At 38.1% G+C, this 14,959-nt stretch overlaps 1 protein-coding gene across 1 annotated transcript in view; it reads left to right on the top strand.

Annotated features, from left to right (window-relative positions):
• LOC108774273 (T-box transcription factor TBX20) overlaps positions 1–14,959 on the top strand; it is a 70,345-nt gene that overhangs the window by 3,868 nt on the left and 51,518 nt on the right. Inside the window, exon 2 of the mRNA XM_018540337.1 lies at positions 10,334–10,739. Coding sequence (XP_018395839.1) covers positions 10,334–10,739 — 406 coding nt within the window. The remainder of the gene's footprint in view (positions 1–10,333; positions 10,740–14,959) is intronic.

The raw sequence follows: 14,959 nt of genomic DNA, 5'->3' as shown, positions 1-14,959 counted from the left end.
CTCTCTCTCTCTCTCTCTCTCTCTCTCTCTCTCTCTCTCGCCTTGGTTTCACATTTTATAATATTATATTTAATCGTAGGCACTTTGGTCACTATATATATTATAATTTATATTTTATATATATGTATATATTATAATTTATCTTTTATATATATATATATATATATTATAATTTCTCTTTAAACATTTTTAACGCTTGCTTCTACTTTAATACTCAATACATTCTGTCGACTTATTCTTCCTATCTTTGTTAATTAGCTACTTGCATCATTGGAACAAAAGAATTCGAATTATTCCACAATCGAAATAATTTATTAACTTATTCTATGACCGATATGATTCTCAATGCTTTAGTTTTATCTATCTTGATACATTAGTTGATACTTATCTTGATATGAAGCGGAAATGATCTTGTTGAAATATCTAAAAATCTAGCTAGATGTAAACCTTTTTTTTTTATAAAAATAATTTTACTTGGACTATCAAAATAATTACGTATGACGCTCAAATTGATTACTAAAGTGTTTAAAAAGTTAAAACGTTGGAATTTAAAACTGGAATTCAGTCGAAACGTATGAAATTCTAATTTTGTAATTTTTTGATTTTTTAATATATATATATATTTTTTGGATATTTAAACATCTCCACATTAACGCATTGTCAACTGCGTAGACATTAATTTACTCTCACTCGCCCTTTTTTTTTTTTTAATGTATTTAATTGTTTGTTTATCGAGAGTCCAATATATACGTTAATATTTTTAAAATAATAAAGTTATACATTTTGAGTGATAGACGAAATTGTGTGAAAAGACTGATCATAATTCATATTTATTGTAAATATACACTGGAATGTGGGTAAAGCTCACTATGATTCTTACTGTCATTCGCTTCTCGCTAATCTGTTTGTTACTCGATTTATTTCTCCGAAGGTATAAAAACAGAAAACTGGAATGTGGGCTTTACCCACATTCCATTAATTATGATCAGTCTTTTTACATACAATTCCGTCTATCATTCAAAATAACCATAAAAGTATACAAAGAAATATCACAATTTTATTCTTCTCAATTTAAATAAAATGCATAACTTTATTTATGGGTAAAGCCCACATTTCCAATGTTCTCAAATTTGTTGATTCTATCGAGGCTTTCCTGTGCCTTTTATTAACGTTTCAAAATCAAAGAAGTTCTAAATTTTTAGATAAAGTATGTCGAAAACCTATTTTGTTACAAAATAAAGGGAGATTAAAGATCACTAGAGAACCAAATAAAACTTTCAAGTGTACGTTATTTTCAGTTCTAGAATTGGTCAACGTCGAGAATGTTGGGAAAAACGGAAAAGCTAAATATATCACATATTACGAAAATACTAATCTTAAAAGTTTCCACATACAAAATGTTCTGTATCATAAAAAGTATATCGGAAATTCTAAAGTTTTAATTGAACATAATTTCTTAAAAAAATTCATATGTCCAAGAGAACGAGAATTTTTTCTCGCAATGATGAAAAAAAGTGCGCTTATAATTATAAAAAAATTCCTAGGCTACCTATTGTGAGATAATTGTTGTAAAAAGCGATTAATCGCTTATTGGAAGACATGATGTGTATATAAAAATCAAGTAATGCGGCCAGATGTGTTATAGTATTTGTCATCCGCCATTGCGGGGCTATCGCCGTTACTGCGTCGCGTACCTATATCAACATTGCGAAATTATTGTCGCGTGTGTATTCCCTCATGTTTGCGCCCGATGTGTATAACGATCGATGCGGCGTGGTGTAATTATAAAATTACGAGATAAGAAACGTGTTAACGTATTCAAATGGAGATCGCACGAGTCGGTGCGCGTTATCACTTCATTTTCTTTTCAGCGTTTCTAAACAATGTTTATAATTTACCTTATTTTTTTTTTCCATTTCTAGCATTCGCGAGCTACGCGAGTATAAATTATTATTATAAAATTACGCTAGTCCGCGTAGTATTTGAAAAAAAAAAAAGTACATTTCACGATACAACGAAAGTTAAGAAGTAGCAAACCCGAGCAACGAGAAGTAATCGATGAGTGCGATGTATTGTCGAGTTTAGGATAAAAAATAAGTTGTGAGATAAAAGGATACACGTTTTTTGTAGCCGTTTATAATAGCGTTTTTTTCCGATTGATAATCTCGTGCTATTTGCAAGTAGCTCGAACTGGAAGATGCAATGATAAAAAGAGACGAGACGCGAACGAAAAAGAAAATCTCTCAGCGTTTTTCTATCTGACCTGCATTTTTGCGCCGCTCGCTCGAACGTAAATCGCTGTGGCGTGTTTTTGTCGCCTGCTAGAGACTTGTCCGCCGCCTTTCAGCCAGTAATCACATTAGCGCACTTAACGACGCCATTACGCTCGCCGCTGGCAATCCGGAGGATTCTTAATCGTCGCCTGCGCTCACGAGGTCCGCTCTCGCTATTCGAGATAGTGGGCGAGCATTAAATACCAGCTGCAATTAGAGATTCATAGGATCCATGATATCGCCTCGCGAGAGGTCGTAATCATTGTCTCTGACTATAATCCATTACTTCACGCCCGAGAGTGACGCAAAAAGTCGCGGTCGCCGCGAGTACAACGATCACCGACTTTAACCTAGATTTGAATCGATTACGATGCCTGAGCGAGCTCCTCTCGTTCTTCTTCCTTCCTCTTCTTCATCTTTTCTTTCTTTAATCCTTTCCTGTTCTCTCTCAATCCCTTTCCCCCCTCCCTCGTCGCGGATCGAGGATCGCGTCCTTTTTCGTTATTTTCGAGAGATCACGGCTTCCTGCGTGGTGCGAGATTTGAAACCGGTTCACGTGTACCGCGATCGGGTGTGAGATATACCTACATCCCCTCACTTCCTCGTCTAATTTCCCAACTAGCGAAATCGGACTCGCTCTCGTCCGTCTTGCACTGCGAAGACCCTCGCATGTGCGAAATTAGCGGATCCGTTACAAACCGGTTTAAACCCTCTCCTGCCCTGTAAGCGCGACCGCGCCGTGCACGAGAGAAGGGCACTCGGATTAAGGAATTACGTAAATTCGCACGGGTCTCTGATAAAAGATTGCCTCACGCTTGTTCGCGCGTATCCGACGAATAAAATTGCTTTCATGTAACAGCGCCACTCGAACGTGATCACCAAACTGCAGCGCGAGGATTTTTACTTTTCACGAAATATATGGATGCGCTGCGAGGTTAAATATCATAATTAAAAACTTTGCCAGCAACATGAATTTTTATTCCTCCGTCAGCAATAGAGATCTTCGAGAAATAGAGCAAATTATGTACACTCTATAAAAAAATAGCAATACCTGTATAATTCTTGTTGCGTTGCTGTCAATATCGACATTAGTTCATGTGGATTTAACATCGTGGGTTTTAAATCCATATATTATATATATTATATATATATATATATCATAATAGTGTTGATATAAACACACCAGAGATTTAAAATCCATATCGGAGATCTTAAATTCCCACTAAAGGTATTTAATTTACCCCGATATCTTTTAGAGTTTAAAAATCTACAAAAATTCTGATATATATATTTATTGTCAAAGCTTTAAATTTAAACAAGTATAAATTTTTACTATCATAGAAGTCGGATTATATACTTTATCAGATTTATACAACAAAAATATTGATCGTGCCTTTAAAAATCACAATTGCTGTTGAAAGATGAAAGTCACTATAGATAGATAAAGTACCGCAATTTCAATTTTTTGAGTCAAAATGGCGTCGAACAGTGCATACTTTAGTACAATTATTCTATTCTGACAATTGCACTCAATTTTGAATGTCATGTTTTAAATGGCGGATAAATTGTGGCACTTTATGTATATCGTGACTTTAATCATAATTATTTAAATAATAGTAAGTTAGACGTTAACCGAATATGACCTTCGCCTATTGTATATGTGTCAATAGTTATTTAAATGTACTTAAAAAAAAAACTCTCCTTTTTTAAATACCTCGCGTTTACGTTATACAATTAAATACTCATATGGTAATTCATACCAGCGAGACAGAAAAAGATGGATGTTATATTAAACTAAAAAAACTCAATTTGGAATCTCTTCTCAAACTTCGTACGACAGCCGGTTTCGTATAATGATTGATATTACAAGAGATGTATGTATATGAGATGCACTCTACTGGGTTAGCGGAAAATCGAGTGAACTTGATGTGAAAATAACGCGACGCGAAAATAACTCCGCTCCAAGAATAGCTCGCGCGTAATTTAATTGTCATGCGGAATCTCTTAAAACTAATCCAGTCCCGACAGAAGAACGCCACATATACTCGGTCTAAACTCCATCTCCAGCCGGATTATAGCGATGTAATTAGCCCGCGAGACGGAGTCGCTCTCGCGTGATCAAGTAGCGGCGTGTCTCGCGATCTAAATGAAATGCAATTTATTTTTTAACGCGCGTACTTCTCTCTAATCCATCGACGGTAATGGCGTCGTGTTGACGCATCGTTGCGAAACCGGGTGAATGTCGACGTTTTGCACACGCGCTGTCGTTTTTTGCGTCCGTTTCCGTTGACGCGAGTCGATTATTTCTTTAAAAGCACCCTAATTAAGAGTCATCACACTTCGCCACCGGATCATATCGGCATTGAGCGAGATAAACATTTGCTGCAGTTATTTGAACTATAATTATCACAATTTTCCGTAGCGTAATCTCGTAGTATCACACGTTACGCACCATATAATTTGAAAATTGTTTTCGCTACGGACGGCGATAATCCGCAAATCGTGACAGCTAGTTCCCGTGACACTATACGCGCACATACACAGAACATTTTTCTAAACTATTAAAAAAGTTAGTTGTAGCTACAGATGTGAAGTAATTTTGTTAGACCATCAAAATAATTAAATAGAATGTTCGAACATATTGCTAGAATGTCAACTTTTTGCAGCAGTGCTCATTATACTTGAGCATCTACGCAATTATTTTGATAATCCCATTATTTTCAGATTTGTCTCTAATCGTTTTAGATGTTTTAGCAAAATCGTTCTTTTATACTCCTTCTATCAATGTAGTTTAATTTTAATCATGTTTAACTAACTCGTTGTCTTTTTCTAGTTATAAGAATTAAAAGAAGATGAAGATTAAGCTGAACCGAGATTACAGTCAATCTACTTCAGTAGATATTGGTATCAGCGCACATAAATACATATAGATGGAAATGATTGACTTGTGACTCCGAAAATCACCAAAATTATAGCAACTCGGCTCGCTCGAAGTAGCTATACATATAAGGTCCACCTGATTCATACAGATCACTTAATTCTGAATGAGCCGATACATCCCTCCCAGAATCATCCCTCCCGCGTGGAATTGTAGGTTGATCCCCAACTTAGAACGGGAGTGTTAATTCATCTTTTTCCGTCCAAAATAAAATTCTGACGATTCTGATAAAACGATCGTACGCCGGATTGCGATTGTGTCCATCTTTTCGAGCGAGTCCTTCGAAGCGGAGCCCTAGTGGTGACAGGATTCTGGGTGGTCGGCCGTCGGTCTCAGCAAAAGGAAGCTTACGTCAGTAGCTCGGTCATATTTCTTCTGGTCTTAAAAGATCACATGGAACATGGGACCACCTTCTCGCACGCGCGCTCGCATATACATTGTGCAAAGCTATTCCTCTCTCTCTCTCTCTCTCTTTCTCCCTCTACAACTCCTTCTGTATATTTGCCCGCAAAGCTTCCGGTCGAGCATTCATTCTGCCCCATGGTGTCGCTTTATGCGTTCGTGTGCCGATTACGATACGGCACACTTTAAGTCACCATCGGACCCATGTCTGTTTTTCATATACGACACGCTGTGTGCCTCATGTGACCCCAAAATCGAATCCGAAGGTATCATTTATTCTTGTTAATGTTTGAAAAATGAAGGAGCCGAAGAGAAAGTGGAACAGGTCATTTGTAACAATTGAAAACGTTTTACGAATAAAGCAGAAAGATAAAGACCAATACAATATATTTATCTATTTCTATATATAATATTTCTTTGACCTACATTTTAAGAATCTACATAGCGAAACAAACACGTTACAGATCTAAGCAAAAAGGAATAATTGATATGCGCGACGGGTTGTCGAGTTTAGAATAAATTTAAGTGATTTGGAAAAAGAGCCGATAGCGGAAAAGAAGCAAAAATAGACACAGCGAAAGATATAATTGTGCGAGAAAAAGAAGAAGAATAAATATGTGTGTTTAATAGTAGAGATTAGTTTGAAACATTTAGTTTGCCCCCCTTTCTTAGACTAACAATAAATTGAATAAACTAAATTTGAATAAATTTAATGGGAATAAACCGTATTAATTTGAGCTGTATATACTGCAGTTTTTTTGGTAACTGCAAGCTTACACAATTTTATTTTTCATCCAAAGACACACATTATTAAAGTAGTAATACGCTTGAAAATAACGGGTACATTTAGAATGAGTGTAAAAAGTATTCGGAAAGATATCTCTATAAGAAAAACTAATTTTTTTTTCAGAAAGTAAACATTAATTAATAATTCATTAACAAAGAATAAAATAGATTGTATACTTTTCAAAATTATTTTAAATAAAAAGATGTGTGATAATTAAAGCACATCTCAATAATAAGCAAACATGATAAAAAGTTATATTATTTAGATGTATAAAAGATATTTATACAGTCAAGACATTTCCAAAATTATAATTATTTTCGCTCTAAAATCTTTTAATTATATTAAGATAACATTCATTACAAAATTGCAAATTAATGTTTCTTTTCCATAAATAAAGCTTTTTACCAAAAATCTGCATAAATATACCTTTTACATTCAGCGTACATAATTCTAACAAATGTTTAATCATTTTTTCGAATATCATATATATGTTTTCTCAGGAAATTTCTTAATGAGTTATTTAATTTGTTGTTATGTTACTGCTGTTTCACACAGTACTTATTTTACTCCTCTTCTATCTGTTTGTATGTTTACGTATCTCTTTCTCGGAAAAACGGGAGAAGAACGTGTCGTAGCTGGAATAAGTGGATTTTCAGCCGGAAAGCCGATTGTTCGCAAATTAACGAGCAACGTCGGGGCAAGATGCACGTCCCGGGCAATTTCATCGTGCGTGACGTCGCGGAAGGCCGACGACGACGCATTCGCGGCTCACGCAAGAGACGCGTGTCGAGGTGTTAATTTTAACGCACCGGGCTCTTTTTTTCCCCTATCGAGCGCGCGTCCACCGGCTGTTCACGCGTGAGAACTTCTTCCCCAGAACCGGGCAGTTTTTCTCAACAACGCTGCGATGCTTCAATGAGAAAATCGAGCGATTTCGTAACCACGCGAGAAAAAAAACAAAAGGTAGCGCACAGATGCGTGCGTGTATATGCTGTGTATGTTCGCTTTCGCTCTTACGCGCGTTTCTCTACATGTAACTCGCGAGTGACGTGACACGCGTGCCGCGACGCGAACTGCGAACGTGGCCTCTACGCGCATTATTATTAGCCGGCCGCGTGTGTGCGTGAATGAGTGAGTGCGTGCATGCGTGCGTGCACGCAGATGTGCGCACACGCAACGCGCGAACCGCACGCGATGCGCGTAACTACGCTCTGCGCGTTCAAGGCGCGCTTCGCTTCCTGGCGCTACCCAGCCGTTCGCGTCGTTCTACGCATTCGAATTTCACGAAATTCGCGCATTCGATTCATATACGTGTGCAAATATTTCCACGTGCGCGAACTTAGTGTTCTATTTATTTGCTTGTTAACTGTTTCTGAACAAAATTAATTAAATTTAGGGTCTTCCACCTTTTAGTAGACTTCAATGTACTGTCTTGCTCTTTCGGTTTATCCAATAGATAAATTACTATTACATAGTTTGGAGCTGAAGCTGGAATAACATTTTTTCAAATTTATAACAATTAGAAATTTAAAATAATTAATTGTAACAGTTTTAAAGTTATTACATTTTTCAAGTTCGTGATTTTTATCGCAATATGTAAATCCATCAATTTATTTTCCCTTTTTCTAAAAATATATAGTTTAATAATAGAAAAAAGTATATATGTATAATCATATTCTAATGTTAAAAGTGTTTTCTCCGTTTCATGATTAAATACGATTAATTGTTAACGAAAATTTCAAGCGTTAAAAGTTCTTTTAAAATTGAATTTTTTCACTAACTTTATTCTCTCTTTAAAATCACTATATTTTTGCTCGTCTGGCTGCTAGGAGTTATCTTTAAAATCGAAATCCAAACGCTTCTCATATTTCGGAATTAAGATGACAGATATAAAGCTTTCTATCAAATATATAGCTTTCTGTAAAGTATTTAAGTAGCGACGAAAGATTGTCTCAAGGCGATTAAGAAATTTGGCAACCGTCGGTAATCTCGTAAAAAGATAACTGGTTTCGCCTAAACGGAATGTAAATTGCTATAATAAGTTCGCGCGCAACGCAGCGCGACGCACGAAAAAGCGAAAGTAATCGCCATCGAATGCGTGTCGTCGTCATCGTCGTCGTTGTCATCATTATTGTCGAAAATTTAGCTTAACCGGTTTGAGCGGGTAAGAGAACGCGAGGAGAGAAGCGATGCGCAGTCAGCGTGGTGTGTGATAGTGTGTGACCAAACGTCAGAAAAAAAAAAATGGGAAGCGACGCGACGCATCAAATTAACGTCTACGATCAATGGGCGCGATCATCGCCGTGTTTCCTGACATGGCGAACCGTGAGATGTACACACATCTCCTCCAGTGGAAGCTGCTCAATTTGTGATCGAGAAGTAGAAACTTCAGCGAAGCAGGAAGAAGCACACGCGGTGACTCATTAAGTCATTAGCCCACGAAGTCGCTCTCCCCAGGAAACGAAAGAGACTCGGGTATTCGACCGTTTTTATCGAACAACCATCTTCATAAACATAAATATATATGATGAGTATACCCGTGGATAATTATCCTCCCTTCTCACCCTGTTAAAAATATTTTAGAAATATTTATTGCGTCTTGTTTCCCGTTAACATTGAATGCTATCTTGATACTAAATGAGTAAGGCTCTTGGGTACAATATTAAATACGCTGTCGGATTCTCCTCAACCCTCCTACCGATATATGCGATTTTCACATTAAGCGAATAAATTCTCCATATCGGACAGCCGTATCTAACGGTAACATGGCGCTAAATGGAAATAAGAACACGGATCGTAATAGTCTTTTCCGCGTGGACAGACAGTTTGTGCGGAACGGAAGAGCCACGGCGATGTCGGCGACCTGTTTCTCGTCGACGGTAACCGCGTCGATAAATTTTCCCGCGTACCACCGCACGTGCGTGAACGCACTCGCGAACAACGCGGCCGGCGGATCCAATTTGAGATAAACGCACGCCCAGAAGACGCATTGTTCGCGCGGAATAGTACAAATTAACAGATCGATATCGCGGACCCGGCGCAATTAACATTGTGTACACACCGGCACGGCGGCGGATCGGCTTTCTTGAAAATCTGACGGTTTAATTAGGCGCCGGCCACCACCTTGTGGCAGATGTGGGGCCCGGTCGATTAATTAAACAGGCGGCGAGCCCCCCCGATATCGTCCGGACTCATCTTGCTCATTTAAATCGACGCGGTTCGCGATAATCGCGCGCCTGCTTCGGGGATTTCCTTTCCGCATCTTACGCGATGGTCGTTGACGTTGTTACTTTACGATAAATCTCAACCTAATAAACTCCGATCGATGCGGCTACAATCTTTTTAGAACCATTGGCTGGACGAAAGTTTTAATCAGAGACAGATGACTTATCTTATAATATATTATCTTATATATGTATTATTTATGTACTAATAATTGTGGAAGCTTTTACAGATAATTTACTTACATTTAATTCACTCTTACAGACACAAAACCATTTTTATTTTAAAACAGACGGCTTGTTATCAATATTACACTTAGGATGGAAATTAAAACTGCTTGCAAGTTACATTTCGATGAATAAAGAATGTTATTGACATGAAAATAGTCACATAATTCTTTTTACGTAAACGATGGGATTGTTTTTATACCCCAATTAAAAAATTTATATTATTGATTCTTCTTATAATTTATTACTATATTTGAGATCATTATGTATACGTATATATTTATTAAAAAAAAAAAAGAAATAAAAATGAGTTCCTGATAGATAAAGAAAATTATTACAACTGAGCTTTATTTTCTTACTATTGGGGTGTAAAAATCACTCCAGTAACTATTCCATGATTAAATAAATATTTTTTCTAACTGTACTTTTTATATTATGTATTGATAATATGTACAAATGTGATAAGTAGAGGATCTTTTTATAGCAGGTGTGCAACAGTCACCAGTGAACATCGTCGCGACGGCGACCGTAGTGACGGAAGAAGCCCTTTTGGGCGAAGAGGAGACTGAGAACTGCGAGGGCGAGAGCGAAAGTACCGAGAAGTCCGCGAACGAGGAAGATGAGGAGGTGGACGTCGATGTGGAGGAGTGCAGCAGCGTCGAAGAAGGGCCAGTCCACGAAGTGCTGGCCGAAGACCGTGCCGAGGCCGGCACGCCCTCGCGAAGAAGCAGCGCGGAAAGTAGCAGCAACACGGACGAGAGGAGGCAACGTCTGAGGACCAGCTGCAACTCTGACGAGCTGCGTGATGTCGAGTGCCACCTCGAGACCAAGGAGCTCTGGGACAAGTTCAACGACCTCGGTACAGAGATGATCATCACGAAGACCGGCCGGTAAGTGACGCGTGTCGATCGGCAGAGATGCCGGAGTATCGGTGCTGACGCGTTCGAGGAACTCGATCCGAGACACGCTACGTGTACGCAGGACAAATTCGAGCGAGTCGTTATTGGACGCTCAGAAAAAAAGACAGTAGCAGCAACTACAAATGTGACAACTATACCAGTTTTATACATACACTGGAAGAAAATCTGGTTGCGTTAATTGGAATTCTGGTTGAAAATGGACAGATATAATTCTATAGTTCAGATAATTCATTGATACGATCAGAATTTTCTAGTTTATCCATTCAATCAGAAAATTTTCTGAATGTAGAATTGATACAGAGTTGAACAAACTACCTTATAATTATAATAGCTGTAAAATAATATAAATAAGTAACAACTATAAAGTATAAAATAGTTTATTCAATTATATACATTTCAATGTTAATTTTAATCACATAAAACTTGTATAATCGTCACCTTTATAGCTGCTATTACTGTCTTTTACTCTAATGGTAATTCTACAATGTGCTCTTTGTTTCCTGTTTCTTACTGTTTGTCTCTTGCTCACTATTGCCTTTTTGACCAAAAGGCAAGCGACAAACAACAAGAAACAGGAAACAAAGAGCACATTGTAGAAGTACTATAAGTGGATAAAACAAATCTTTAAAGCAACAAAGATGCTTTTCATAAAATTTTTGTTTCCACTTATTTCCTAATTATTTCGAACAAGATCAATAATTTCACGTTTCATAGATACTCTGGAGTTCATAGTAAATTCTAGGAAAATTGAGAATGTGAGACTCAAATATATAATTTATTTATTTTACTATAAGTATCATCTGTATTATTTATTATTTATAATATAATTTTATTTGCTAATTACCATGATATATTATATATAGCAATTTTTTATCTATATAATCTACAAAGAAATATACATATTCAAGTATCTTTCTTTGTAATTAATGTATTAGTCATATTTCAAAGAGGCTGCCGAGCTTAAGAGCGATCGTACTTTTAACGCAGAATACGTATAGGACAGAGAAGTCCTTCGGCTCTTTCAATTTCGCCATCCATCGGCAATTACGTTTACGATATCGTAACGTGACTCATATTCACACGCTCGTTAATCAGTCGTATTTAAAGACCGCGACGCCGAAACGAGCGCCTTTAATTCGCGAGCAAATAGCGAGAAAAGGAGCGGGTAGGAACCTCCGGACGGCGAGACGGCGGACGTTGTCGGTAATGCGGGGCAGCGACCAACTACGTCGGCGTACCTGAACTAATGGATTTCATTGACTGACGTTTTACGAGATATTTAAGGGAGTTTCAGACGTAATTTATCGCGCCCGTTTACGCGCGGACGCACGCATTTTTATATGTATGCTAATAAAGTTCGGTCGGCGTGGCCGCAGCTGCGGCCGGGATGCGTGACCACGTCGGAATTATGAGATATTCGTGTGCACGGTCGCGCGGGGTTAGTCGAGAGAGCTAACCATCGGTTGTCCCGACGGTGCGTGTGCGTGCGTGTATAGCCTCGAGGCGCTGCAGCGATGATCGATGCGTCGCATTATCGCCCGAAGTTTCGCGATCGCGATCGAGGACCCGCGGAACGCCGTGACTCTGCTCTTTAGAAACTCCCCGGAGATGCTGCGATCGAGATAAGCTTCCAGGCTAATTGCGAAATACCGCACCGGGTAGAGCGGACTGCATCTTTTGCTCATCGGTGTCCGAGGTACTTGTGAACCGGACGCGCGCGCTTCGATTATTATTATTATTAATAACCGCTAGAAAACATATTCTTGCGATCACGATAAAAAAAAAACATTTCTAATATTTGCGGGATAGTACTGTTCATTAATTTTACGGTTTTACAACTTGAGTAATATTAAATTAAGAATAATCGCGTCAATGTGCAGAAACTATTTAATACTCTTTTTATTGCAACTTCTAGATAATATTATTTCTGGTATTTCGTCAATATTTAATTCCAACCCTTTTCCGATAATGACAATATTGACCTACTATCTGTAATTCTATAAATTATCGATACTGTTAATAAAGCTTCTACGGTATTGTCGGTATTTGAAATTTTTCTGTTATTTGATTCTTGTGCGAAGTGTCTCGTCTAATTCTCGGAATCGAGGAATCGAGTAATAATAAAAATACATTCGCAAATTGCATGCTTTGGCTATTATTACTAATAACTCGCAGAACACAAGCTAATAGTATATATCATATCAATATTATAATTTCCCAATCAACAATATTGTAATATGACACATGTTGTACATAACAGTTACGTTGTTGAGTGTTAAATTATAATATCGGTATAATCATATAGACTTATAAGATAGACCCAGCATACCCCTATGGTAGAAGTTAAGCTAGCAGAACGGTGAAAGATGCAAAACATCGATGAATCTCTATCCTTCTCTTACACGCGTATATTCACAATAATGGAAAAGAATAGAAATACTTCACCGTTGTATTTTGTTCTCACTCACTCTCACTATTCTGGCGGCTTCACTTCTACCATGGGGGCATGCTGGGTCTATCTTATAAGTCTATGGGTATAATTTTCTGATAGTTTATGTTCCGTAGGAAGTGCCAGTGTATAACATATTCTCACAATTACGATGAAAAACATTTCGAATGTTTGCAAAAGAATTCATTAATTTATCGAGGTTTAAATATGAAAGTTTAAATTAAGATATATTCAATAAATAATAATAAATAACAATAAATAATTCAACAAATAACCATCGCTTCTGTAGAAATAAATGTTCAATATCCTTTTTGTGACAATTTTCTATTATTTCTGATAATTTTCACTAATATTCGATTCCAATATTTTCTTCCAATGACACGTCATCCATATCTAATTCTAAAACCACTTGGATTTATGGAGACCTATTATGAAACTGATAATATTTCTCGCCAATAGCAGTCTTTCTATGAGTTGATTTTTGTGGAGCTTCGTATTTAATTCATTTAGACCGCGTACTTTAATTACAATTAAACATGTATTAATCATTCGCTCCGCTGGTCAACAGTGCTTTATTTTATGCAGCTAACGTTTTGCTTGGAGTAGCGCGTTTTACTAGCGGCGCTGTGGTATATTTATGCGGTGCAGAAAGTAAACGATAATCCGATAAGCCACGCGGTTGTAGCTACAGTGAATGTGATCGCGGTTAAGTCGCGCCATGCGCAATTACGAAGCGCACTACGAGAATTGCGCAAACAGGTACCTTCCGATCGAGCCTATCTACACAGAATGCAGCATCTTAGAGATCCGCCTCTCTCGAGATATTCCACATATTTGAGAGAATAAGCTCCAATGATAAGATCGCCTCGATTCGTTTTCGTCTTTCTATTCTATGTTCATTTAACTCGCTCGTCAAGCAACAAATTACGAGATCGGGAATCTGAAGATCTTCGCGGACTCGAGTGACCGTTCAGATTGCCGTCTTGATAAATCCACCATTGCACTCTAAAGGCATTATACGAGCTAATTCTTTCTATGAATGTGTACTTTCTCGCTTCTTCTCCGGACACCCCGCGGCTCGCCATACCGCAGGCTGTTTGTCGGTAGAAATGTAGCTGTTACTAAAGCGTAACCTTGAGGTGTTACCCAGGTGATCAACGTCGGGCGTACGCCATACGTGTTTGTCCAAAGCGCACTCGGATATTAGATGTACTCCGGATAAGTCCCGCGACTTCATCATTAACGCCTACGGGTTCCTCCTCGCAACAATGTGACACGTGACACGCGGCACTATTACGTTATCGAAAGGAGAAAGCGACATGTTAGATAAATTGCACGCTGACTCGTTTGACTTCGTCATTGCCATCTCTTCAATCGTGATCTTCGTCAAGCTGCGAAGTACTCGCGCGAGTATCAATGCTTCACGGTTCCATAGCGAATTTCCCGGATCTTCAACATCATACCGAAGTAACGAATGACCCTTGAATGATCCTCGAGCCACGACTGATTGACGTGACGTGCTTCTTGCTACCTTGGTGTTCGTAATAAAAGATATACTTGAGAAACAGTGGAAATCAAGAAAGTATACGGTAGAAGGTAAAAGTAAGCGACTTCGCGCGCGCTATGCAGGAGGTAGAGATGATAATCGATAAGCCGCGTGAGCTTGTAATCGAGAGTGCGATTTCGGATAAGACGGCAGGCCTCTAATTACGAAATACTTAGCGGCTCTCTTGGGGAGCCG

The sequence above is a fragment of the Cyphomyrmex costatus genome, unplaced genomic scaffold, assembly GCF_001594065.2.
Source record: "Cyphomyrmex costatus isolate MS0001 unplaced genomic scaffold, Ccosl1.0 scaffold241, whole genome shotgun sequence".
NCBI classification, from domain to species: domain Eukaryota; kingdom Metazoa; phylum Arthropoda; class Insecta; order Hymenoptera; family Formicidae; genus Cyphomyrmex; species Cyphomyrmex costatus.
Note: the sequence above shows the minus strand (reverse complement) of the source record. Positions and strands in the feature narration are given on the sequence as shown.